General features: G+C 40.3%; 1 protein-coding gene across 2 annotated transcripts in view; it reads left to right on the top strand.

The window, feature by feature from the left end:
- The window catches only part of DSCAM (DS cell adhesion molecule), a 367,344-nt gene that overhangs the window by 202,482 nt on the left and 139,585 nt on the right, over positions 1–25,277 (top strand). For both annotated transcript variants that reach the window (XM_041487754.1, XM_041487755.1), the window contains exons 6-8: positions 680–955; positions 12,510–12,788; positions 23,366–23,485. In XM_041487754.1, the coding sequence (XP_041343688.1) occupies positions 680–955; positions 12,510–12,788; positions 23,366–23,485 (675 nt within the window). The remainder of the gene's footprint in view (positions 1–679; positions 956–12,509; positions 12,789–23,365; positions 23,486–25,277) is intronic.

Raw genomic sequence — 25,277 nt, 5'->3', positions numbered from 1 at the left:
CGCTCTCTTTTCCCACCCTGCCTCTACAGCCCCATCTAGAAAGTGTATGGTATGGTTAAATGTTGGAAGAACCCTTTGGCTTGTGTCCTTTAGTCTGTCTTTCCTCTGCTCATCTCTACTAGTTCACAGTCTCTTTGCTTTAGTCCTGCTGTGCATGTTTTGTTTTCCTTTTCCTTTCCTCCTTTACTTGTCCAACATCCATTGTAATTATTCATGTATACAGAACTTTAGCTTGAATTTCTGGCTCTACATGGCATAATACCCATCCTCATGGGTATAAATATACTTTATATACATAGCAAATAAAAAAGCTAATTGTTTCAATGTTCTCATGTGTAACAGGAGTCTAGCTCCATATCAGTGTTAGTATTTCACATTAATTAAATCACACTCAGCCTTTTAATTTGTAACACAGCAAAGATTTTATCAGGCAAGTGTTGGATAACACAAATATATACCCCCACATAATTAGCATGGATGCTGCAGGGTAAGGAAAAAGTAGAGCATACAAAGATTAGGGAAACTGCTTAAGTAGCTCTTAAAAGTAAAAATATGTCAAACGCTAAGAAGTGTGAGCCGCGCCTGTTAACATCTGTATATCCAGAAATCATTACACACATTCCCTCGAGCAAACGTGCCTCTAAATTGTCCTCAAGAGCTCCTTTCCTTGCCTTGGCAGGGCCAGCCAGCATCCGGCCCATGAAGAACATCACGGCCATCGCTGGGAGGGACACCTACATCCACTGCAGGGTCATCGGCTACCCCTACTACTCCATCAAGTGGTACAAGAACTCCAACCTGCTGCCCTTCAACCATCGCCAAGTGGCGTTCGAGAACAACGGCACGCTGAAGCTCTCGGACGTGCAGAAGGAGGTGGACGAGGGCGAGTACACCTGCAATGTCCTGGTCCAGCCCCAGCTGTCCACCAGCCAGAGCGTGCACGTGACAGTGAAAGGTGAGGACGGCTGGGAAAAGCGGAGCCCGGCTAATTGCGGGGTGGAATTGCGCGCGTCGGATTGTCCTGGCGGGCGGATAGCGAGCGGTTTGAGGAGGTTTATCCAGATTTGCGTTTATTTTTAATGGTGACACAGAGCTAATCAGTCATTGTGTCTTGTTCTCTCCTGAGTTTTTACCCTCCTTGGCTCAGCTGGTCCTTGTTGTTTTTGTTGCCTCTGAGTAGGGGCTTTGCAGCTCAAGTTTGCCATGAGCACTTTTCACTACAACTAAATCAGGAAATTAATGGTCTGTCACACACATTTCACTGGTGGCTGTTTCTCCACTGGACAACAAAGTTCCAATTTTCATTAGCCAGTGACTTTCTGGCTTTTAGAACATGAGATGAGAATTTTAATGTCTGTACTTTTGCCACTAAGCAGGGACAGGAACTAAAAGCATTAACCTTGCTTTCCTCTTATTAAGTGATTATCTGAGTGCTCTTCATGCTTAGAAAGATAACACTGTAAATAAATGTGACTTGAAATTCTAATACGATGCTTCAAATCTATTCAAATAGTCCAAAACCAGGATGTTCAGATGGCCCTGAAAGACTTCAGAAAGAGATTGAGAATAGGAATTTTTTACCATTGTGTCCTGACTGTTCTGACATTGGCAATGTTCAGACCTATTCATGAGGACACAAAAGACAGAAAACCTGATTGCAGTAGCACCTAGTTTTGAGCAATGGGGCCACTAAATACTGCACTTTTTGTCAGCCTGTAGGAAGAATTGGAGTATAATTTCACTGTTCCTCAAGTTATTAGAAACTTTTTCTGGGTTGTTTTTTTTTGGTTTTGTTTTTTGGTTTTTTTTTTTTTTTTGGGGGGGGGGGGATGTTTGGAGGCAGAGGAGAGGAAGGAAGAGAGGTTGAATCTTGTATCCATTCTCAGATAAGATGCAGAGAACAATAAGGTAAAATGACTTTGTTACAGACACCTGATCTCAACTTCCTTCTGCTCTGTTAGTTTTGCCCTTAGCAGTCTGGAGTGATGCAATTGCTATTTTTTTTTTCCAAGAGTTTAGGGGATTAGCTTTAAGCCATGAGCAATTTGGACTCTGAAAGGCATGACATCTCCCACACCTGAGACCATCAGGGGCAGTGGTCACAAGCTGTGGCATAAAAAGCCATCATCACCTTTTGTTTTCATGTATGTTGTGCTTTGCTTGACATTACAATGATTTCACAGATCTGTTGATAGAGTTTAGGAACTGAATGACAGATCAGTCACTGTGTTGCTGCTGCACTAAGAGGCCACCATGGAAATTCTGGTGGGGAAAAGCTGCCTTTTAAATGATACCATTTTTCAAATGACTGTCAAAATGAATGTATCCAGACAAAACAAATCCAGCAGTCACAGGCACTGAGATCAAAACAATACCAGTCACTGAGAACACTAACTGGTATCTCAGGTGAAATACTGCTTTTTCTTCCATTAGGTTACAGTTTCCAACTTGACAATTCCTCCCCCAGAAAGCAGATTGCCAGCTCCAGCAATTTGGATTGAGCTGTAATTTTTGGCAATGATTTTCCTTCCTTGACGGGGTTCTACCTCCCACTAGACCAGGTTGCTCCAAGCCTTGAAAAGATGTTGTAATTTGAAAATAAGGTTAATAGCTTGGCTTCATCTACAAAGCCCAAAATGTCACAGGTGAGGTTTTTAGGTCAGACCTGAGCAGTTCTCAATGTTCTGCTGTTGTAGCTTTGAGGTCAGCAGTGCCACAGCAGATTTTATCTAACATACTAGTAGGGAGTCAAAAGTGGCCTGGTGCTTTAAAATATTATTAATGTGTGTGTTACTTTTTGATTTTATAGATTACAAAGCTAATGGGATGAGTTTTTAAGCACTTCTATTTGATACCAAAAAAATACAAAATATAGTCCAGCTTGCATACTGGAGGTTAAAAGTACCCTGAAATATGACATTGTAAGGGGAGTTCAAAATCAATGCTCAAATATCCTTATTTACCATTCAGCTTCTCCTACCATCAGTATAACTTTTTTCCAGAGAAACAGAAGGAGAATTACTGTCCTTCTTCAATACAAGTCCTTTGCTTTGCTCTCAGTTCTGCTACAAGCTTTGTGGGTGACCTCAAGCCATTCACCTGAAGGATGACTCAGAATAGATGATGCTGAATGAGCTGTTACTTAGTGTTTTTTTTTCCCTGCCCGTGTTCTGTTTTGAGGACATAATTATTAATTTCCTCATGAGTTTATCATCTCTGTGGTATCAGAATGTTTCAGAAACAATGTGTTCATTTTCAAAAGCCACCTGGGTCACCAGGAAAAATGGCAATAAGGCACAAACTGAACTCAAAAATATCCACACTTTTTTTGTATATTCAATTTCAGAAGGTTACAGCTTAATTTTTCCAGTTCACCTGCCTTTATGTAGCATTTGTATGTTCAAAGCTCTGCTCCCATTGAAATGAAGTTGCTCCTGAGAGTTCTGTTTCCTCCTTCAGAGCAGTCACATCACCCAGCTTAGCAACCCCCTGGGAAAGACAGATTTAAGTAATTTAATTAGCTTTATCTGGCAGATCTGTGGCAAAGGTAAATGCAGAATTTGGCTCTATGGGGCAGCATTTATCTGCATTAGGCAAACAACTGATTTTTAGAGTTGGCAGCCCTCTGCCACATTTACTTTCCACTTTCCAAATCCTCCAGCATGTGAAGCATCCTGGTTCTGGCTTGGATGAAGACTGGCTTAAAGCAGCATTTAAATAAAAACATGCAACACCATGAGCATGCCATCAAACACAAGAGAGATGTCCACTCTGCAGAGTATTTTGACATTTGCAAACATTCAAATGAAAGTTAAATCATCCTTCAGAAATCATGATAAGGTCACAGATAGGAGAACAGAACATTTCTTGACAATAATTTTAAATGAACTTTTGGCTGCCAGAGAACCTGAGAGGGGCTTTCAGAGCCTTGCTGTGCATCCTCCCACCTGGCAGGCTCTGGGAAAGCCAAAAGCTTGGGAGCTGGGAACTTCTGTGCTATTTGACCTTAGATCCTCTGCTTCTTTGTCCTTCTGGTCAGAAGAATCAATGAGACACCACGTGAAATCTGTTCCATCTTTTAGGAATAACTGCTGCCCTCCTCTGCATTGCCACCTGTGCCAGAGGTCTGCAGGCTCCAAATAATTCTGTCCCACAGAAATGTGGTTTGTCATTCCTGCCCTGCCCTCTCCCCCCAGCTCTTGCCTTCCCCTTGTCTCTCCCAAAATCTGGATTTGGAAGGCAGCAGTCCCCTGAGCTGGCTGCTGGGAGCTGAGTGCATGAGCTGGCAGGAGAAGGTGCAGGTTTTTGCTTGGCAGATTTAACTCCCATGGAACCGTGCCTGAGTCCTAACAGGGCTTTTTGGAAATCGAGCCAACTTGGCATTATTTTTTTGTATTTAGACAAATGATTTGGCCAGTTCTTCGTTCTGACAGAAAGCCATGCAAACTACCCAGCCTGTAATGCACAAGTAACAGAGGGAGACTACAACTTACTTACATGTTTAATTTCTGTATTCCATACCTGCTGATCACTCACCCTTGCAACTGTAATAAAACCTTTTCAGCACATTTTGCTTTGGCCTATGTTAGGTGTAATTTTATTTTTAGCTTTTTTTGGGTGAAGTAAACTGAACCCCCTTTCCCCTGCCTCCTGCGAAGTGGGAACAGCACTTACTGCCATCATCAGAAATAACTGAGATTAGCCTTGCTAAGGATACTGCACACTTGTCCTTGCCAAGAACAGAATTATTCTTAGCAGCACCAGTTTGTTGCTCTGTGTTCAGCCCAGCTCTTGTGGTTTGCCAGAGGGGTGTGTACATGTCTGCCAAAGGCAGAGAACTGTTGGAGTCAGAGATCCTAAAGAGAAGAATATTCTATAGAAGATGCTGATTTTCTGTTCATTCCTTCTCAGAATGACCTGGCCTCCTCAGTTTTCTCCAGTTCCTCCTTTCCCAAGTCCTGGCTCTTCTCTGGGCTCCAAAATCAATCTGAGCTCAAAGTGTTTATCATCTCAGCTCTCATTTCCACGCTGCCTTGTTCTCCAGACTCAAAACTACCCTTTCCCTTTGGATACCCCAACCTTTTTCCAGGCCTTCAGTTCCAGTCCTCTTTGCCATCCTTCAAGTTCAAGCACTGGAGTGACAAATCTGCCCTGATTTCTGACATCTCACCAGACTGACTCAGCCCCTGGGATGTGCTCAGTGCTGCTTGGACTCTGTCACTGCAAAATGTCCTCTCCACATATGATCAAGTGGGGGCTTTGTTTATTTATTGACTTGGTTTTGCTCAGACTGCAACATTTGGGCACCATTGTGATGACTTTTTATAGGTATAGTAAAAACATCTGAGGCTGGTGCCATCACCTGAATTGAAAATCCATGCTGCTAAATCCATGGGGCAGGTGAGACTTCTTAGGTTCTCACAATACCTTTGTTTTGTTCTTTTTCTGGTTTTATGGTAAAATTTGTATTTACCATGTCTCAGTTTTCCCACTCTGCCACCTTATTCTTGGAAATGGCCAAAGAATTGTAGCTGAAACCTTCCAGCTGAAATGACTCAACCTGAGGCAGACACCTGGCCTGGAAATCTGCTACCCAAACAAAAGTCAAACTGCAAGCAAATGAAAATAGTCTTATCATGGGAAGTGTTGGCAAACAAATAAAGAGATTATATTACCCACCCTATCTCTAATTTTCATATTTCCATTGGAAAAAAAACCCCAAAAAACACATTAAAGTGGAAATATGTTAAAATAATAATAGCAGCATCTCTTTTACAGCATTTTAGTAGATCTCAGAGCTTTTAAGAACAAGAGTGAGTTACTATCTCCATTTTTTTATTATGCAATTTATAGTAATAGTTTTTCCAGCTACAGTAAAAGCCATCAGTAGTAAGTGATGATTTTCTTGTCATCAGTCTCATGGGACACATTCTCATGTAAACAGCCTTCTGCTATTCACACTTCTCCAACAGGAATTAATTGAAAAAGAAGCCCCTGAGAGGGAAGGGTACAGCATCATTAAAATAAAAAGTGTGGTGTTCAAAAGGACTGTTTCTGATCTTGTCAAGCTTATGTATTTCATTGATTTAGAAAGGTTCTTGTGTATAAAGTGAACACCTCACCTGTTGTGAACCACAAAAAGGAATTGTACCAGCCTGGTTTCATGTTAGAATACAAGCAAACCAAACCGGGGCTACTTCTAAATAGCTTCATGTGTTTGCAACTCTTTGAATAGATTCTCCTCATCTTTCCTGGGAAGTGTCTAGCTTTTTCTAATATCTGAACTACTGTTGGTGAATTTGCATTTCAAATCAGTTCAGGGAGGGCTGGTTTAGATAGTGAAAAATACGCAGGCACAAAAGGGGAAAAAACATCATTAGAAATCTTTGCAGGGTTCTTCAATCAATCTGCTAATCTGTGCATGCTCCAGCCTGGAAGTGTGGATTATGGCAAGTGGGAGTTCAGCTTCATGCACAAATCTCAGGTCTTATCTGTCCTACTGACTGACTTTGCCAATAGATTGAATCGAAAAAAACACTTCTGGCCTTGATGCCTTTCAGATCTTTCCTTCATTATATCGCTTTCTTCCTTTTTCCCTCTTCCCCCATGCTATATGGTTTTGGATGCCTTCAAACTTGTCACAAATTCCTTGGGAAGAAATGCTGAGACCTCTCAAACTGACTGAAGTTGTCACGTACAGGAACCACACCAGGGCCCTGTGGCCAGAGTGGATGAGAATGTGCCATGGTGCAAAACATCCTGGAAAATGCACTTAGGAATTCTCCTCAGGTCACATCATGGGCATGGGGAGCAGTTTTGGGGGGCAAGCAGTGGCAGAGCCTGATTTAAGGGAATGTGCACTTTGATAGGGATTCCTGAAGATAAGACTGAACAGGCTGATATTCTTGACAGGTCTGTGTAATTTTTTTTTTTTTTTTTTTTTTGCCAATCAGCATACAGCAGCTTAAGGTTAAATTTGCACTAAAATACCTGATTTACATTCTTTAAAGTCTCACAAGTATCATCTGGATGTGCCTTACTTTGCACCAGTAATGTAAGTCCTGTAACAACTTCACCCCTGACACTGCAGAAGTGGTCACCCAAAAAATGTCTGTAAAAGTTGTTTCACCACTATCCCAGTATTCATGGTGAGGAATTAGTATACACAAATCTAAAACTTTTCACTTAAATCTAAATTAAAACTCCCTGGATTTATTCACAGTCTTCTATCTTTGAAAATAATTTATGTCTGTGATGGATGCATTTATTTGTGAGTTATGCAAACAATGTGAAATGAGCCTGAATACTTCAATAAGTATCTCAGTTAAGGAGTTCAAGATGCTTTGTATACTATGTATGGGTTTATCAAAAACTGGCCCTCTTTTCTCTTACAGTGCAGATTTGTTTATTTAAGATTTTAAGAAGGCATGTTCTTGCTCTTTTTTTGTGTTTATTCTGCCAATTATCTTTTGGCTCCAGTGATTTAGTTGGACTTTTCTCACTGATACCTGAGGACAAAGATTCACTTCAGATCAGGTATTGGCTGAACAAGGGCAGTATCTCTGGAGCAGGTTCCAAAAGTGAGGCCTTTAATTAGGAAGCACTTTACCAATGAAGATATCAGCTTGTTCCATGGAAATACTGCAGCTGCTGTTTCATCTTCACATCAAGGTTTCCTCTCTTACAAATAAATAGCAAATGCATCCCCTTGGGCAGGGAACTGAGCTCCCCACCATCCCAGCTTTGCAGGGTGTTTCAGGATGATAAGGGTTTGCACTTTTCTCCTCACAAAGGAGGCTGAAAGGAGAGGGTTCCATGGGTGGATGAGATGTGATTTAAAAGCACTTTTGGTTCCCACACAACATTTTAAATGCTTTCTCCTTTTGGAGAAGCTCCCACTACAGCATCAGGGAAACTGTGAGTATTGGATGGCAGGAAAGGGGAGTGGGGACTGTGATGGCTGTGAGAACCTAAAAATTGCTTGCCCATGGCTGGGGTTTGTGCAGATACAAAATAATTTTGGCTTTTTCACTTGCAGTGTATGCAATCTGGGGTCACACAGCTGCCCTAAGAAACTGCATAGCCTGGTGGCTGTGATTTTGCATCAGCCATAAATATCCATTGCCAAAAGTATTTTATATTGCAGTGACAGCCCCTGCAACAGTGCTGTGGCAAGAAAACCCATCAGGCAGCTGTTTATGATGATAAAGCAGGGGATGCCTCTCGTTTTGCTGTGCAGAACACCATGTTCAGCTGGCTGCTGCAGGAAACAGGAGAGCTGCAGGATGCTCTGTCTTGGTGAATCACCTCAGCAGCTCCTCCCAGCAAAACTCCCATGGAAGAGAGGGCAAGAAATTAAGGATGCTCCTCTGCTAATGGAGAGCAGCGTGGAAGCCCTCCTTGCCTTCCTTTCCAGCAGTCCCCCAGAGGTACAGAAGACCTTGCTAGGGCACAAAAACATAATTTAAATCTTCCTGTATTAGCACTAATGAGGCTGGCCCATGCTCCTCTTCTTAAATAGACACTTAATTCAAGCTCTCATCAATACAGCATTCCCAGGACACAGCACTTGGTGGCAGGAAGCAGAGATTTTCACTTTTCAGCCTGTTGTGGGTGGAGAAAGAAATATCCCTTCTGTGCACACAAGCACAAAGGCTATTCTCTCTCTGGTTAAGATGGAACAATTTATATATAAAATAGCATAATTTCACAAAAAAAAAAAAAGAAATCAAATGCAAACTCTGAAATATGGTCGAACTAAAGCTATGTATAGGGAAGGAAAATACATAAACACACCTTGAAGTATTTTAAGCAGATTTTAAATACATCTGTCCTACTGTAAATTTTCTCTCTCAAAGTACTACACACCCCTCTTATTTTTTTAGTGCTGCTTTGCAATGGTACAGCTTTAGTGTGCAAAAAAACCTCCTCATGTTGGTTAATCAAGCTTGATATTTTCTTCTATTGAGACTATATCTCTACTTTTTACTGCAGATTTTGATAGAGACAGAAAATTTTATATTTCAGAAATTATTTGCTGGATATCATCATAAATTTTTAATAAGTAATTTTTTTTTGGTGGCCATTTCCTCCTTCAAACGAGCAAAAAGAAAGTTTATCTCCTATGAGAGCTTACCAATTTAAACTGGTGAATGTTGTAGCTGAAAAACATTCCTCAATACTTCAAAGTTTTTGCAAGACTATTTACTTTCTTCTAAGTACTGATTTTTAAATTACACACTGGCTTTTAAAGTAAGCTCCTCGTCAGGACTGCAAGCTGCTGAAGGCTGAATATACATTATATTTTATGAAGCAGAAATGTTGGTTTCCTCTGTATCTTAAAAACCTGAATAGAAGCATAATGTGCTGCCTAAAAATATTTCAGCCAATTTCTGAAATACTCTGCAGGCTGCTACTTATATTTTAGAGCTGGTAAATGCAGCCTTGCAAATCAATATTTTCTGAAAAACATTTCAATGTCACCTAATGATCTTTCTTCCTGTTTTCTTCATCAGGGAAATGGAGAGTGAACATGCACATTATAATCCTTGGGCAATATTTTGTCTGACTTTTGATATCATCTTGTCTGTGAAAGATTGGCTCAAATTTCTCACACACTCAGCAGAAAATACAGAAGTAATTTGCCACCCTGCTGTGAATTTTAGTGTATTTTTCAGTAATGATGTCTGAGGTGAAGGGAAGGATTTGGGCAGAAATGTGCTGGGCAGCATAGTAAGGGGAGGATTTGGCACTTAGCTGGTATTTACACTCATCAAGGGGAAAATTTATGGCAAAACCTTTTCAAAGATACATTCAGTTAATTTCTCATTCCCATTCGTATTATGAACTGCTTGTCAATAAATGCTAGGAGAATTTTTTTTCTGCTGATGTACAAAGAATCTGAGATATCTCATGTGGCTGAGTGTGCTGGGCTAAGGTAATTCCAAGAGGCTGCAGGTATTTTGCCTCACTTTGTGACAGCAGAAGTCCCCAAGTGAACAAGAAGGTACTTTCCAGCACTCAAAATTGAAATAAACACAGTAATTTATACCAAGTTTCTTTTTTTTCTATGCCTGATCTACCAGGTTTTCAGAATGCCAAAGGACAGGTTTTAGCAATCGGAGAGATGGCAGCCAGGAAAAGTCTTACAGCCTGTGAGAAAAATGGATGGCAGTGGCACTTTTCCCAAATCCAGTAAGACAGTCTTGGGAAAAGCCAGTGAAGGCCTGAAAGGATGAATTGTGTTGTCCTGTCCCTGATGTCACCTCTCTGTGGCAGCTGAGCATGGTCATGACTTCCCCTCATCAATTGGCACCGTGGCTGTGCTGGAAACTGTGGAGTTAACACCATATTTGTATTTGTCAATCTCTTGCACTGTGAGATGAATCTGCACTAACATTTGAACACGGCTTTGAACAAGGCCTTGGACCTTTGAGGGGCCTGGAATCATGGAATTATAAATCACAGAATGGCTTGGGCTGGAAGGGACTTCAAAGCCCACCCAGTGCCTAATGAACTTTCTTCCTCCTAATGGAGGATCCAACATTGGGATCAAAGGAAATGCCTGGAGCTACTCAGTGGCCACCAACACTTGTCCCTGCATCCCAGAATTAGGACACTGGCAGAGGAGGAAAAATGCTGCTGGGGAAGTCCACAGGCACACACTGCAACCACTTGAGAGATTTATTTTTTTTCTGCTTCAGCTCTGGGGAAACCACAACCTTACAATTTCTGAAGGGAAAAAAGGACAAAAGAAATACAATTATATAAAGCCACTAACTTCATTTTCTTCTGAGTTCAAACATATCGATCACTATAAATGTTCTGCCCTGGGTATCCTTCCATCTTTCCTGTTCCAGTGTAGTACAGATTATGTGTAAGTGATCTCCCAGGCAATGGGAGAATGCACTTCTAAATCTGAGGTGCATAACCTGTAGGAACTTTCTCTTTTGATAAATCAGGGTTTGAGTGCTGCTTGCAAAGTTGGTTGTGCAGCCCTTTCAGCAGTGATGGATAAAATCCAGTGTGAGATCAATGCCCTGGCTGTTTGAATGCTCCCCTGAAAAGGGCAGAAGATTTTAATTCCTTCATCTGGACAAGTATTTGCCTCTCAATTTAACAATTTTTTAGTAAACATTTCAACCACAACCCAAAGAAAACATGGCAGCCCCATTATTTTTTCTATGTTTATTTAATCTAACTACCCATGTCACTAGCTTTTTTTAAGAATACCTGAAAACAAAATTATTTTAAGAAGAGTAATTCTTTACTTTGGTAGAAAATATGGTAATTTCTTTCATGTTTTTTGGTTCAGTCTGAGAATAATATGGTTTAAATAAAAATAAAAGGAAAGAAAAAAATATTTTTCAGGCCAAATATGCTTAGCAGAAATGAAATGCCAACTTGAACATTCGTGCCTTGTACCATCCCTCTGATTAGAAATCAGTTTTACCTTAATTTGCTGTCCTACAAGTACTTCTCCTTCCTGTAACCTTAGTGAGAATTGTGACTTAAAACATTAAGAAATAAGTGCTAGAAGCAGTTAAGGAAGCTCACACTCCCTGTCAACACATCCCAGAAGCAAAGCTGGAGCCTCTTCCAGGTCTATTCCATGACCTTTAAGCAAGGCCCTTGCACCAGACCTTGAAAGCTGCTGAGCTCTTCCTGGCAAGGTCACTTCTGGCAGCCCTGGAGAGGCTCAAACTGGCAATATTGTCATTTCTGGAGGAGCTGCTTGATCCTTTTGCAAGGGTCTGCCAGTGAGTTTAGGTGTCTCTAGAAGCCAGGATTCCCCCTGCTTGTCATTTCTGCTTATGCACTGGCTAAGGAATGAGAAGGTGTTTTCAAAAATGTGATTTTTCCTGCTAAACAATGCTTTACAGCTGTCAGAGGTGTAGATTCTGCACATCCTGATGCCTTGGGGTTGGGGTTACCTAAAAACAGAGGACAGACAAGGGAATAAAAAGTGGTTATATTTATTGAAGGGCCTTCAGGTACATTTAGGGCAGACAAAGCCCTCCCAGGGGCTACACCCAAACTGGATGATGGGTCACAGGTTTCACACTTTTATAAGTTTGGTCCATTTGCATATTGGGTGTTAATTTTCCAATTTCAGCTTCAGGTAATGAAGTAATTTACCCCAAGTTTGCTCCCCCCCAACTCACTTTTGTTTACATTTCTCCATGAGACAGTGAGGTGTTCTTGATTCCCAGGCCTGGAGAGGAATTGCTGTGTCTGACCAAACTGGGAAAGCAGTAACTAGGACTGTATATGGAGTTTAGAGCTACACACTAAAGAATCACAGGATTAAAATATATATGAAATATTATAATATTTCATATTGAAATGTATGAAATATTTAAAAATATATGAAAATATTAAAATTTTAAAATACACGAAAAGCTAAAATCCTAAGCCATCAATCCCATGCTGCACATCTGCCCCGTGATGTAATTTCCATTAACAAGGCCGTGGCTTCAACAGCTCCCTCTTTCCCTCTCTCCTTCCAGTGCCACCTTTCATCCAACCTTTCGAGTTCCCTCGCTTCTCCATTGGGCAGAGGGTCTTCATCCCCTGCGTGGTGGTCTCGGGGGACCTGCCCATCACCATCACCTGGCAGAAGGACGGCCGGCCCATCCCCGCCAGCCTGGGCGTCACCATCGACAACATCGACTTCACCAGCTCCCTGAGGATCTCCAACCTCTCCCTGATGCACAACGGGAATTACACCTGCATAGCCAGGAACGACGCAGCAGCCGTGGAGCACCAGAGCCAATTAATCGTCAGAGGTGAGGAGGTGTAATTACTTTGAAAGGCGCCAATTAAGCGGGATCTGTCGGTATTTTGTGGTGACAGCTGTTGGATGGGAAGTGTGAAAAAGAGGGGTGTGGGAATCAGAAATACAGAAGCTTCCACAGACATGGAAGGGTTTGATTTGCAGCCTTGGGAGAAGCGTGGATTGATGTAAAAATACAATACACAGACATCAAGCAGAAAAATCATAAACTTATGTTTCTGTAGTTGTAAGAATATGCCTTAAGTAAGTGAGAAACTGTGTTGATAAGATGGTGAAGGGTTTATAATGTAGAGCTGTGGTTGTATAGAATAAGCTGAGAGTTTAGAAGTTATAATAGAAGCATATGTGAAGGGTTTATAATGTAGGGCTGTGGTTGTATAGAATAAGCTGAGAGTTTAGAAGTTATAATAGAAGCATCTGTGTGCATGTGAGATAGCACTCATTGGATAAAAGTATCCACAGTGCAGCAGAATTAAGTAAAGGTTAGAAAAACAAAATAAACACTGTGGCAAGTGTTTATTGGGTTGGAAAGTTCTATATTGCCTTGTAACAAAGAACTTGTGACTGCTCTGGAGCTGTGGCCAAATGCTTCCTCCTTTAAAATCTCACAGCCTCTGAGACTGATGTTTGTCTGAGCAATAAATCGTTCTTAGCCTCAAAATAGTCCCATCCCTTCATTAAAAGCAGTGACAATGATAGAGGGGAATATGGTAATCTCTGACTCTGTGACAGAGAGCACAGAGAGCAATGAGGCACAGAAAGTAATGTGGTTTTTCCTATCTAAAAGTCTTGAAACTAATGAAAAACCCTGGAGTGTTTGGGGTGCTGCAGGAGTGATTTCCTGGGAAATTTTGTCATTGGGATCAAGCCTTTGAGACGGTATCAAATTGTTCTCTACTATTGTTTCAGTGTGCTTGATTATACCCATTTTTTCTTTGGACCACTCTCTCCTACAACATTATGTCAGTAAAAAAGCAGATTATTGATGTTGACTTCATGGGGAAAGGACTCTCTGCTGTTACATTTTACTTTTCCTGGTTTGTGTTTATTATGCACTTAGCAGGATTCACGCACTCATGATGACTTCACAACATTTTGCCTTGAAATAAAAGTGAATATACATTCAGTAAGCAAATATTTTATGTGGAAGAAACCTTTCTAGTCACACCTTAGCCAAATTATCTAGAGATTATTCCTTGTGATGTATCTTCAAACTTACTGTGTACATCTTCAACAAAAGCACATTGCTTCCTTTTCTTTCTAGGAGTTTTTCAAAGTGTTTCAAATTTTTATTTTTGAAAACTCAGTCAGACCCTTCCCTCTCCACCATCTCCTCCTTGCTATCAAGCCACTGGGCTTCTCAGAGAAAGAATAACTCTACAAGGAACCTCAGTAATTTCTGCCTGCTGCACATTTCTACATTTTATACTCCCTCCTATAAGTTCGCCAAGACAAACCTTAAAATCTCAATGGGGCTTTTGCAATCTTTCCTGGGTTTTTTCCACCCCAAAATCTGAAGAACTCTTTTAAATCAAATGTTCCCAATGCTATCCTTAAGGAATTGTTCCCTAGTTTTCCAATATGTCTACTTTTTTTTTAATGCTAGTATTCCCAAAACTCAGTGGTAAACAGATCCATTACTTTTCTACTAGTTTTGATACAAATATTTCTTCTTTTTTTTTTTAAATTTCACTGATTTTAATCTTGCTTAAGATTATTCAGTACAGTTGTCTATTACTTTCCTCATTTATTAATTCTTAAATGAAGTGGTTTGATTAACTACATGCATTTATTTATTCCTCTCTAAGCTTTTCTGCTAGATTTTAACCCTATTCCTCACTCTAGTAATGAGAGATTTTCCTCACCTCCTCTTTTGCTGGAGAAGGGAAGGTTGAAAACCTCACATTACTGCCTGTGTCTGCCCTGCTCAGAAATGCTGCACCTAAAACCAGCTGGGATTTTCCCTGGTTTTCAGCTGTAATTCATCTCTGGAAGCGATGGGAATGAATCTGCAGCATCCCTGGGTGGGTTCCTACAGGCATTTCTTACTCTCTGGGTGGTTTTGCCAACTGAGAACAGGTTCTCTGCCACCACTGTCTGTCCTCACCACACTGAGACTCGTGAATGCAGGGATTTCTGCTCTGTGCAGGGATTTCTGCACTTTGTAGGGATTTCTGCCCTTTGTAGGGATTTCTGCCCTGTGTAGGGATTTCTGCCTGTCCCCCACTGATGGGGACAAGCCCTGCCATGCCCTGACTTCTCCTGGCTTTGCCTGAACTGCACTTTCCCTGTCTCCTGCTGTCTGTGGGTAATTCCTCCCCCGACCTCTGTTCCCAGGACGCATCTGCCTCTTGCTGCCTTCTCAGGCATTAATCTGTTTTCCCTTCTTGTCCAGCAGAGGAGTTTTGGAAAGCCTTTCTCACCTGTCCCTCACCACAACACCTCCATTTTCACCTCCATTTCCCCCTCATATGCTTCCTGCTCTAATTACACCTCCAGAGGAGGTGTAAAAAACCCAAGGGCATGATAGAGAGGAGATTTCCACTCTCTTATACCCAAGGGCTTAGAGAGAACAATCCTGGATCCTGAAATTTTTGGGAGGTTATGAAGGCTACATCATGTTCCCCCTTTGCTTATCTGCCCACGTAATGCTCTGCAGAGCCTCCTTTATTCTTCTCTCTCTTCTCTCTCCCTGTCCCTTTAAATGATAATGTTTTAATCAGTTTTGGATGTGTATCTGAGATAACAGCTCTCACTCAGAGGAAAAGGGGAAATATCATGTCTGACCTGAATTCTCTGCCAAAACCCTACCCTGATCTCTTTCCCTCGTGCTGAACTGCTTCAGCTGCCTCGTCCCACAGAGGTCAGAGCTCAAACAGCCACCAAAGAGTCACTGTGATCGCTCCTCCTCTGCCTCCAACCTGACCTGACACATTTCAAGTCAGACTTGTTTTCCTGCTGCCTGTTTATTCTCCAGGCTTTCTGATCCCGCTTCATCTTTTTGTTCATAGGTGCTGTATAACTGCAACATATTTTTCTAAATAATCTAAGTGGTTTATCTCAAAATTAAAGGAGAAGTGGTGCTTTAACTCCTCTTTTTTTTCTAATCCCCATTGTTTGAGGGTTTCTCAGCAGCGTGCTGTAAACTTAAATGTTGGATATCCTAAATGCTGGGAGATGTTTTCTGGTAAAATCTTATTTATGTGCACACTGTGCATTTTGATATGAGAGCAGACAGTGAATGGGAAAGGAAAATTAGGTGAAATATGATTGTTACCCACCCACTTCCTTTTTCCTTATTTAGGCTGTCTTTGTACTCATTTCAAAAGTAGACATTAAAACAGTGCAGGCCATCGTGTTTCCAAACTAAATGGGAATCCACATCATTTTACAGCACATGGGTAGGACTAGAAGTAAAATCTAAAGTCAAGACATTCCTAAGGTGAATGAAGAAACACAGGCCAACTGCTCATTGCTTCTTCTGAATTATTAGTGAACACACAAACTTCTGCAGATTCCATACACAAACCTAAATTCATCATCTTCACATCTTCAGATACTTTATCCTCAATATCTTCTGTCAGATCACATAGATATGCAATTGTTTATCATCATGTATTCCTGTTTAGTTTTAATTCTATTAAATGGATTTCTTATATTCGTCCTACAAATATTATTTTTCATATCTGATCTGCACTGCCATTTTGCCAGTGGTGCTAAATGGCAAAAGGAAAACAAGAACTGGCTTTTTAAATTCTGTGGGCACTTCATGGCAAATCTTCACAGTTCCAATTATTTTGTGCTTTAAAAGCAACCAGGTGGTGATGAGGAGCCCTAAAATGGGCCAGCACACCTGGCCAGCAAGTGTGTTAAATATCAGAGGAAGAGGATGGCCAGCTTCCACAGCATCACACAGGAGATGGAAGGCAGCAGCTGAGAGAAAGTGAGACAGTGAAGCTTTGGAGCATCTGGCTGAGATCATCTCAGGGCAATCCCAGCTCTCTCTGCCATGAGCTCCTTGGTGGCAACCTAGAAATGAGACAGAGCCAAATGCTCTGGACATGGGGCTGTCAGTGCTTCTCTCCACAAATTATTGGCTAATTTTAGATTAATTGGAAGAGGGGAAAACACCTTCACTGGAGCTGAGCTCTGCAAACTTCATATTAAGAGGTGATTAATAAGGAACACCGGGTGTAATACCAGAGAATCTAAACAGGCAAAACCTTCTGCCAACACAAGAATTCTTCCAACTGGGATCTCTCCTCAAACATGAGATACAAATCCACAGAAAAGCAGGCTTGATTAGTCCCAATGTTTATGGAATGTTTTTTGAAAACTCAGTAGGAAGTGGAAGTGAGTGAGAACGGGGCTTTGCTTCTCAAAATTTAGGCTCTTCCAGATCCTGGTCTACAGATCTTCTGGAAATGCAATAAAAATTTGGCAGCTAGAAAGGCTTCTCAAAACCTCATAAATTTATTATTATTATTATTATTATTAATAATAATAATAGTAATTTCTTGGCACACTCTTGTTTGCTAGTCCTTAAGAAAAAGTAAAGGATAGGATCCTGTTATGAGAGCCATAGATAGAAATGAGGAAAATATCTTCTCTGTCAACTACTTAAATCATCACGAGGAATTAATCAAGACTTTACTTATTAAGGCTGTCGTCTAAGAGTGATTAAAAATCTATATACACTTTATCATGTGTTATTAATTTCTGTACAGTTTCCTAAAATGAAGTACTTATGAAATAAAAAGCAATGAAAAGAATTCTAATGGGTAACCAAAAGGAAAAAACTGATAAATCTGTTATGAGTTCAAAATTTTTCTGATACTACCAGAAAAGGGAATTCAAAGATGCATAAATCATGATTTTATATGTGCTGTTAGTGAACACATCATAAGTTAAAATTGAGATAAGGTCTTCAGATACCTAATAACCCCCCATAATGCATTTAGTGCATTAAATGTGTTTTCATTTTGCACTTGCCAGGGGTGTTGAATATAATTAGATAGATAGGCACACAGTGAGGAGTCCCTGAATTTTCCAGATGTAAGAGAGTTTCCACCTTTTTTTTGACATTTGGTGGTGGTGCTCGGGTGTTGCCCTGATTTTTTAAGATTTTCTAAGCCTTCTGGTGTTTGCATTCTTGTATCAAACTTTCTCACACACTTTCTGTAAACAGCTTATTGTTTTGCATTCTTTTATGGAGGAGGAGAAACTTGATGGACTGTTGGTTTGTCCGGTGTTATTAGAGAGGTGGCACTTTCACCCTCCAATCCACTGTCACCTTTGGAAATCTATAAATGTTGGAGTCAGAAAATAAACTTCCCTTTTTTTTTCCTGCCTTTTTTTCCTGAGAGCAACAGCGTGTCTGCATCGTGTTGTCTCGTGTCCTGCAGTGACACTGGGGTGATGCAGCAAAAGCAGTTTGGGACAGAAAAGCAGGGAGGGAAGATTTAAGGTCAGAGCTGGTGTCTAAACTCATCTACTTTCTTTGCTGGTGTTTACACCGTGGCTTTGAAGATGACTCCTAAAAGATTCACTTATTTAATGTATTCATTAGACAAACCTGATCAGCACTAAGCACGGTGTCATTTTGCAGAAGTACATCTTTTTTCTTGAACTGCAGAGCAAATGGTTTCACTAAACCAGCTAAATCGACCCCTTAGGTCCAATGACCACATTTAATAACTGTTCATCTTTGCTAAAGTACAGTGTTTAACGATCTCATTCATTAATACATCAAGGGTTGCTTTGGCTGATTAAATTTCCTCCATCATTTTGACAGTGGGATCCAAACATGAAGTACAAATATTCCATGTAAAAATGAAACACTGCATTCCAGGCTGGCGCCATAGATTATTTCTTAACTCACTCCAGCAGCCCACCAGAGGAGCTCGTGTCAGGAGCCTTCAGAATTGCTCTCCAGAGGGATTCACTGATCTCTGGGAGCCAGAAGTGCTTGCGTGTATCTGAAGTCCAGGAAGGAATGTGTGAGTTTGGCACCTGGTCCCTGGCAGGTCAGGAGGGATTCTTGCACGTGCACAGAGCAGGTTTAAACAAGGGAGTGGAGGTGGCACCACAAGGATCTCAGGATGCTGAACCTCACCAAGTGCTGGTGCTCACCTGGGTCAGGGCAATCTCCAGGATCCATCCAGGCTGGGAATGAAACGATGGAGCAGCCTTGGGAGAAGGATTTGGGGGTGCTGAGCCCTGTTCTGATTGCTCCATCCTTTGTTTGCCCTCAGTGAGGACCTGAGACTGCTAACCATAATATTGACTGAAAATACCTTTTTTAGGCATTTTAGCTCTTTTTAACTTTTATTTTTTAACCTTTTACCTCCTTTGAGTTCAGCCATTAAAGAGTTGGCATGCTGAACCCTGTTCTGATTGCTCCATCCTTTGTTTGCCCTCAGTGAGGACCTGAGACTGCTAACCATAATATTGACTGAAAATACCTTTTTTAGGCATTTTAGCTCTTTTTAACTTTTATTTTTTAACCTTTTACCTCCTTTGAGTTCAGCCATTAAAGAGTTGGCATCTGTCAACTTACAGCTCTTACCCTAAATAATTCAACAGCTCATTTCCCATCACAGGCCTGTGGGCTGCATTGAATGAAAGCCTCCCAGAAACTCACTGTTAAAGCAACTTTAAATGCCCTCCTTCACAGGCTCAAAGAACTGTACTTCTGAGATAAGGAGGATGATAAAGGTAGAACTGTTCAGTCACATTCATGAGCAATTTCAGAGAGTTTCACTTCTAAAGGAGTAGAGGAGTCTCACATTTTACAGCTAAAGAGGGGAGGAACCAATTGTTTACTTTTTTTCTATTAACTCAAATATATCAGGCAAATTACCTTGGTTAAATTCTTGCTAAGCATATTTTCTTTAAGGGCTAATGATCTCCTGAAAGATAATGAAAAAGTGAGCATAGGTTTATCATCTAAATCTAAGTATCAAAATCTATAACAAGTTTTTAACAGCACTGTGTTCATAACTATGGCAGCATATAGCACAGAAAAAGTTATTAAATTGAAATAAAATTGAGAAGCAAGCAAGTAAGGAGGAAAAAAAAATGTAAATGTAAAGGTCTGCTCTGTTTGATTTTTCATCATTTATATAAGAAGAAAAATCCTCTGGCTTTACCTAGACAGCAATACAGAAAAAAACTGAAAGTTCATTAAATGAGTAATTTTTATTTAGTTGTAGCATCTCTTCAGATTTCTATTGGCAGTCTTAAGACTAAGGGGCAAGGGTTTGTCTTCAAAACCAGAGCAGCAGTTGGCATTTTTATAACCAGTCCTAAAGGATGGCAAAGCTTTACTAAACATAGTAGACATTCTATTACTGGGTATGGGCTGAGTTTTTTCTGGTAACTTTTGTTTATGGATCCAAAGAAGGAAATTCTCTGATTTCTGATGATACACCTGGTCCTGGAGCTACAGAGCAAAATTTAATTTTGGCAGTTACCATTCTAGTATTGTTCTCTACTGAAAGTAACAATTAGAATTGAGAATATCAAGAATATCTGAGCAAAAACTGAGGTTTTACATATTACCAAAAATACAGTGATATAAATGTGATGAAAAGCCTTGTTCAGTGCTTGTCAGTGTTAAAGGCACAACACACCATGGATATCTCAGTGTGTTCTTAAAAGATGTGGATGAATGTGGCAGACTTTCCATCAAAAATCCCAAAGAATATTTCCACTTAGCATCCATCCTTTTTTTTTCTATATCTTCCTAATGGGATTACACAAAAATTGTGTTTCAGCAGACAACTTTAATGCAAATAGTATTTTAAAGATTGATTGCATTTATTTTATACTAAACATAAAACTATAAAACTATTTCCTGAAAATTCAGCATTTCTTGCCAGTGTCATCCAAAGCAAATGAAGAATATGATAAATGTTTTTCAAAGAGAAGGGAAATAAAACAAATTGCAGAAATTTTGTATTGGGAGACAGATTTTAAAAGACATTTTTCTCTTCACATTCTTCAGTGTAGAGGAGGACAGTAATTATCAATCACTCCATTGCATCTTTTGTAATAATTTACTTGTAAGAATGGTGGGTTAATTGGTTTTACCTGTAAGAATGGTGGGTTCATGTTATTCTTTGGGTTTTTATTCCTCTTTATGGATAAGCAGCTTGTAGTTGATTTTTAAGAAGATGCAAACACAAATTTACTCACAGCTACCGAGGTGAAACAAGCTGATGCCGAGTCGTACAAAATCAAATCTATTTGTGCAACTAACTGTGCTTTTTACCTGCCTTGGAAAATACCTCATTGTGTGTTTGGGCATGAAACGAACACAGGACAGTGAGAAAGGAGCTACTGAAGCAAATGTTTTCTCTGAGCAGACAATTAGAACAGGATGGGTGATTGCCCAGAGCTGTTGCTGCTGGGATTTCATGTTTGACGTTCACCTATTGTGAATTAACATAACTTACAATAAATGTTTCTCAGCGTGGCAGCCATTTGGAAAGCCAAAGTGTTTGCCAGCAGTAAATATATTTTCTAGTACAGAGGTATCTCTTCCCTCTATCACTGCTGGTTCCTTCTATTTCTTGTAGCTGTGTTCCAAAGAGCATTTCTGTAGTTAGGCAATAAACAACTTTGCATTTTGGCCATAGTGAGGAAAAGGTCCAGTTAGGGGGATGTCTCGGTTTGAACAGACAGGTGTCTGCTAAGGAAGGCACACACACCCAGCCTAAAACAGGGGGTGATTTGCCCTCTAAAGGACTGTTGTCCTTTTATAAAGCAGCTCTATCTATGAATGTGGAAAGAGAAAGCTGAAGGGGAGTCTGGATTGTGAAGGCACAGGGAGGAAGGCTCAAGCTGTTGTGAGGAGGGGTCTCTGAACCTGCAGAGAGAATTTCCACAGACCTTCAATTCTGAGCTGTCCCACACTTACCCACACTGCCAGCTCCTGTTTCTCCTTCAGGAAAACTTGGGACAGTCTGGCACAATGAGAGCTAATATTTGCATGAATTATGAGAGTGTTTATACTGAAGAAAACTTGAGGGTCATATATTAGAGCATTGGTGCTTCTGCTGTGTTTCTGCACACAGATTTTTTCGATGGATAATTAGTCCGATATTCATGGGCATTAATAACTATTTCAGGCCCCAGGAAAAATATTTACAGTGCTGAGGTCCCCCTCTGTGCTCCCTTGCATTTTCTTGTGCTAAAACCTTTTAGCAAACTTTCTTTCTTAATTTCTGGCACTTCTGGAGAGGCAGCTGAGGGGTGGACCAGAACAAGGATGGATGTTTGGGTCCTATGTTCTGTCTTCTTCTACTTTCAGACAAATTCAGCACTGCCTGGACCTGGGGAATCCATGAGGCTTCAAATTTTGCAGTGGGATGAGGAGAGCAAGGAACTATTAGGATTTCTCTTGTGCTGCCTTAGAACTCAGTGTGCTGGTGAACTCAAGGGGAAAAAAAATAATTTGTGAAGAAAAAAGTCTGTCCCATATTCAGTAACTCTCTGTGGCCCTGTGAGAAATTACAGAATGAAAAACATGTAGAATAAATCCACAATTAATTTACTTCTTTTTTTCTTGGATATTTACACTTCCATATTCTGAACCAAAGAGCAGAGGGTCAACAAAATACTGTGACTTTAACTGACTATAATACAACCATTAAACACTTTTAATATTCAAAATTTTCATGGGATTTTCCATAGTCTTCACAACTTTCAGCCTCTTTTTCATGATTTTGTCAAATGCTTAGGTTTTACTGAGACTTGGATATTTAGAATCAGTCTTTCATATCAAATTTTTGGACCTAACATTATCACAAGCTGTTTTCTTCACGGTATTTGGAACATGTATAGCTTTTTCTTGAGATAAGCAGCTCTTATTTTATTTATGTGTAAATAGGTACACTGCAGTGGTTTTATGCTACTTTGGGATAAGTTTAATAGTATGTGTACACTGATGCACTGGAATAAGATTTCTTATCAACTTAATGCAAGCAAATTGTGTTGAACCTCTCTCTGGCTGGTTGGAAGGCAAAGTCCCATCAGAAGTTATGGTTCAAATACCCTCATTTTAATATTAAGTGATTTGATTGCTAATAAAAGCATTATTTGCTAAGGTTATTTATATTAAATAATTTTTTTTTTCTAAAGCTTGGTAGTTTACTGTTATAAAAAAGCAAACAGAAAAATTCTATTGTTCTTAGACATTTGACAAACCTACCTTTGGTAGAAAGCATTTATTTTCTGTCCACAATAATATGATTTATCTATTACTCCATTTTTAACCTCTCCCATGGGGAGGTCTTATAAACTTATTTTGGTATCCTGTAAAGACAAGTGGTTTTGTCATGACTGGCAAGAAATACATCGAGGTTGTGCACAGAAAGTGAATTATCTGGCAAAACCACCCTTAGTGAGTGTGTTACTGGATCAGCAAAAAACTGGTTTTAATCTTTGTTTTTCACTATGAAATGTTATAATTCTGCATGTGACTGCTCTGCCATTTTGAGATACCCAATAAATTGCCAATAAATTGCTGGAATTCTGATGCCTCTCTTTGCTCCCTTCCCACAGTGCCCCCCAGGTTTGTGGTCCAGCCCAGCGACCAGGACGGGATCTATGGGAAAGCCGTCATTCTCAACTGCTCTGCCGAGGGTTATCCCGTTCCTACCATCGTCTGGAAGTACTCTAAAGGTAGGATTCCTGTGGGGACCACTGGGAACAGGCTAATTCTGCCTTAATAACATCCCGCTCACCCCTAAGTTGCTGTTTTAATCCCCAAGTTGCCAGGGAGCAGCAGGGTCCAATGAAGGACATACCAGTCATGTTTTATTCTTCATAAATCATCTCCCCCAGTAATGGATTCTTTCCTTCTTTTTTGCCAAGGTAGGGATTAAATGTGTGAGATGGTATTTCTTGATCAGACTCAGATGTTTATTAGTTCTTATCTCTGTTACAGTCTCACAAACTGTGATTTCTACAGTACTTTAACAAGCTAAAAATGGAGATGTAGCTCTCTTTGTACAAGGCCTTTTAAGGATAAACTGTCAAATTAAGAAATGACACCTAAATTATTTTCACTTTTAACCCAATGCCCAACCACCCGTGCCCACAGTGGGAACTATTTTATCCAATTAGACAAAATCACCCAAACCCAGGGAGAAGAAGGTGAAGAAGAAGGAGCAGCCTCCACCCTAAACCCTCCATCCTGCTTTATATCTATTACTGTATTCTAAACCCTTAAACTCTGAGTTTCCCACCCTGTGATATCACACACTTCTATTCAAACTGCACACCCACAATCCCAGTTCTGTCATTCCATTTTGGAAGCTTCTCCAGGGCCTCAGGTCAATGCAGTGTTCTCTTGGGGGTCAGTGCCTGGCAGCACAGAAAGTCTGGAATTCTCAGCTTCCAGGGTTCCAACACCCCAGCACAAAGTGCTGGTCACTGTCTCAGACAAGGCTGAGATGGATGGACTTTTGCTCTGCCTTGGAGATGTCCTGGCTGTGCCTGTGAGCCTGTGTCAGCTCAGCAGGCAAGGGATGAAAAGGATGGCTGGGGGAGAACAGACCCAGCTTTAACTGAAACAACCAACAAGGTTCACCAGCAGCATTTGGCTGCTTTTTTTTCCTCCCCTTCAAAACTTGTGATAACATGGCCAATCATGTCTTTTCAGCAAAGAAGGAAGGTCAGGTAGCATTAACATAAACAGTAATTCAGTATGAGCTTTACATAATGCTTTAACATTTTCTCCTCATGTAACAGAGCATTAAAAGTGGCCCCACTTGACCCTCAGTAACCATAGAAAATTGACTGCTTCTTAGTTCAAATGGACTGCCTGATAGATTCTATCTTCTGGCCAGCTGTCTTCTGGTAGGTTTTAGCAAAAAAAACCCACTTTCTGCAAACTCCGTATCCAATCTAAATTGGACACAGATCCAATATTCAATTTAAATTCCTTAAAAAACAAAACTAGGTGCTGTTGAGAAGTAATCTTTATGTAATGCTCCATGTAATTTTTTGGTTTTCTTAGGATCTAATTGTAAATATTCAAATTGCATTTGAAGAAAAAAGGTTGAGAGAAAAGTTCATGTTAAAGACTATTTGTGCTCTTATTAATAAATTATGGTTTGTTGCAAGAAGGGTGCAGGATCCAAATTCCAATAATCTCAGTGGTATGTGGGATTTTAATTCTGAATATAGACCACAAAGGGTCTGGTTTCTTCTGTTTGTGTGCTGAAGGAGCACAAGCCAGGCTAGATGAGTTGTAATTAACTGTGAGGAGATAAATAACCCATCTTGGAATGGTAGAATCATAGAATTGTTGGATAAATCCCCTTTCAGACTCATCTACACAGATGTATGGGATGAGATTCTCTCCTGCTCAGAAAGGACTTTGGCCCTGCAATAGCAGTAAAAATGTGTGTGCAGATTAAGAAAACTTTGCAAACTGCTGCACAATTTTTTTTCCAGTTTTTCCAGTAGT

The sequence above is a fragment of the Pyrgilauda ruficollis genome, unplaced genomic scaffold (genome assembly GCF_017590135.1).
Source record: "Pyrgilauda ruficollis isolate IOZ18807 unplaced genomic scaffold, ASM1759013v1 scaffold84, whole genome shotgun sequence".
In the NCBI taxonomy this organism is placed as follows: Eukaryota; Metazoa; Chordata; class Aves; order Passeriformes; family Passeridae; genus Pyrgilauda; species Pyrgilauda ruficollis.
This window is presented reverse-complemented; position numbering and strand designations above follow the sequence as displayed.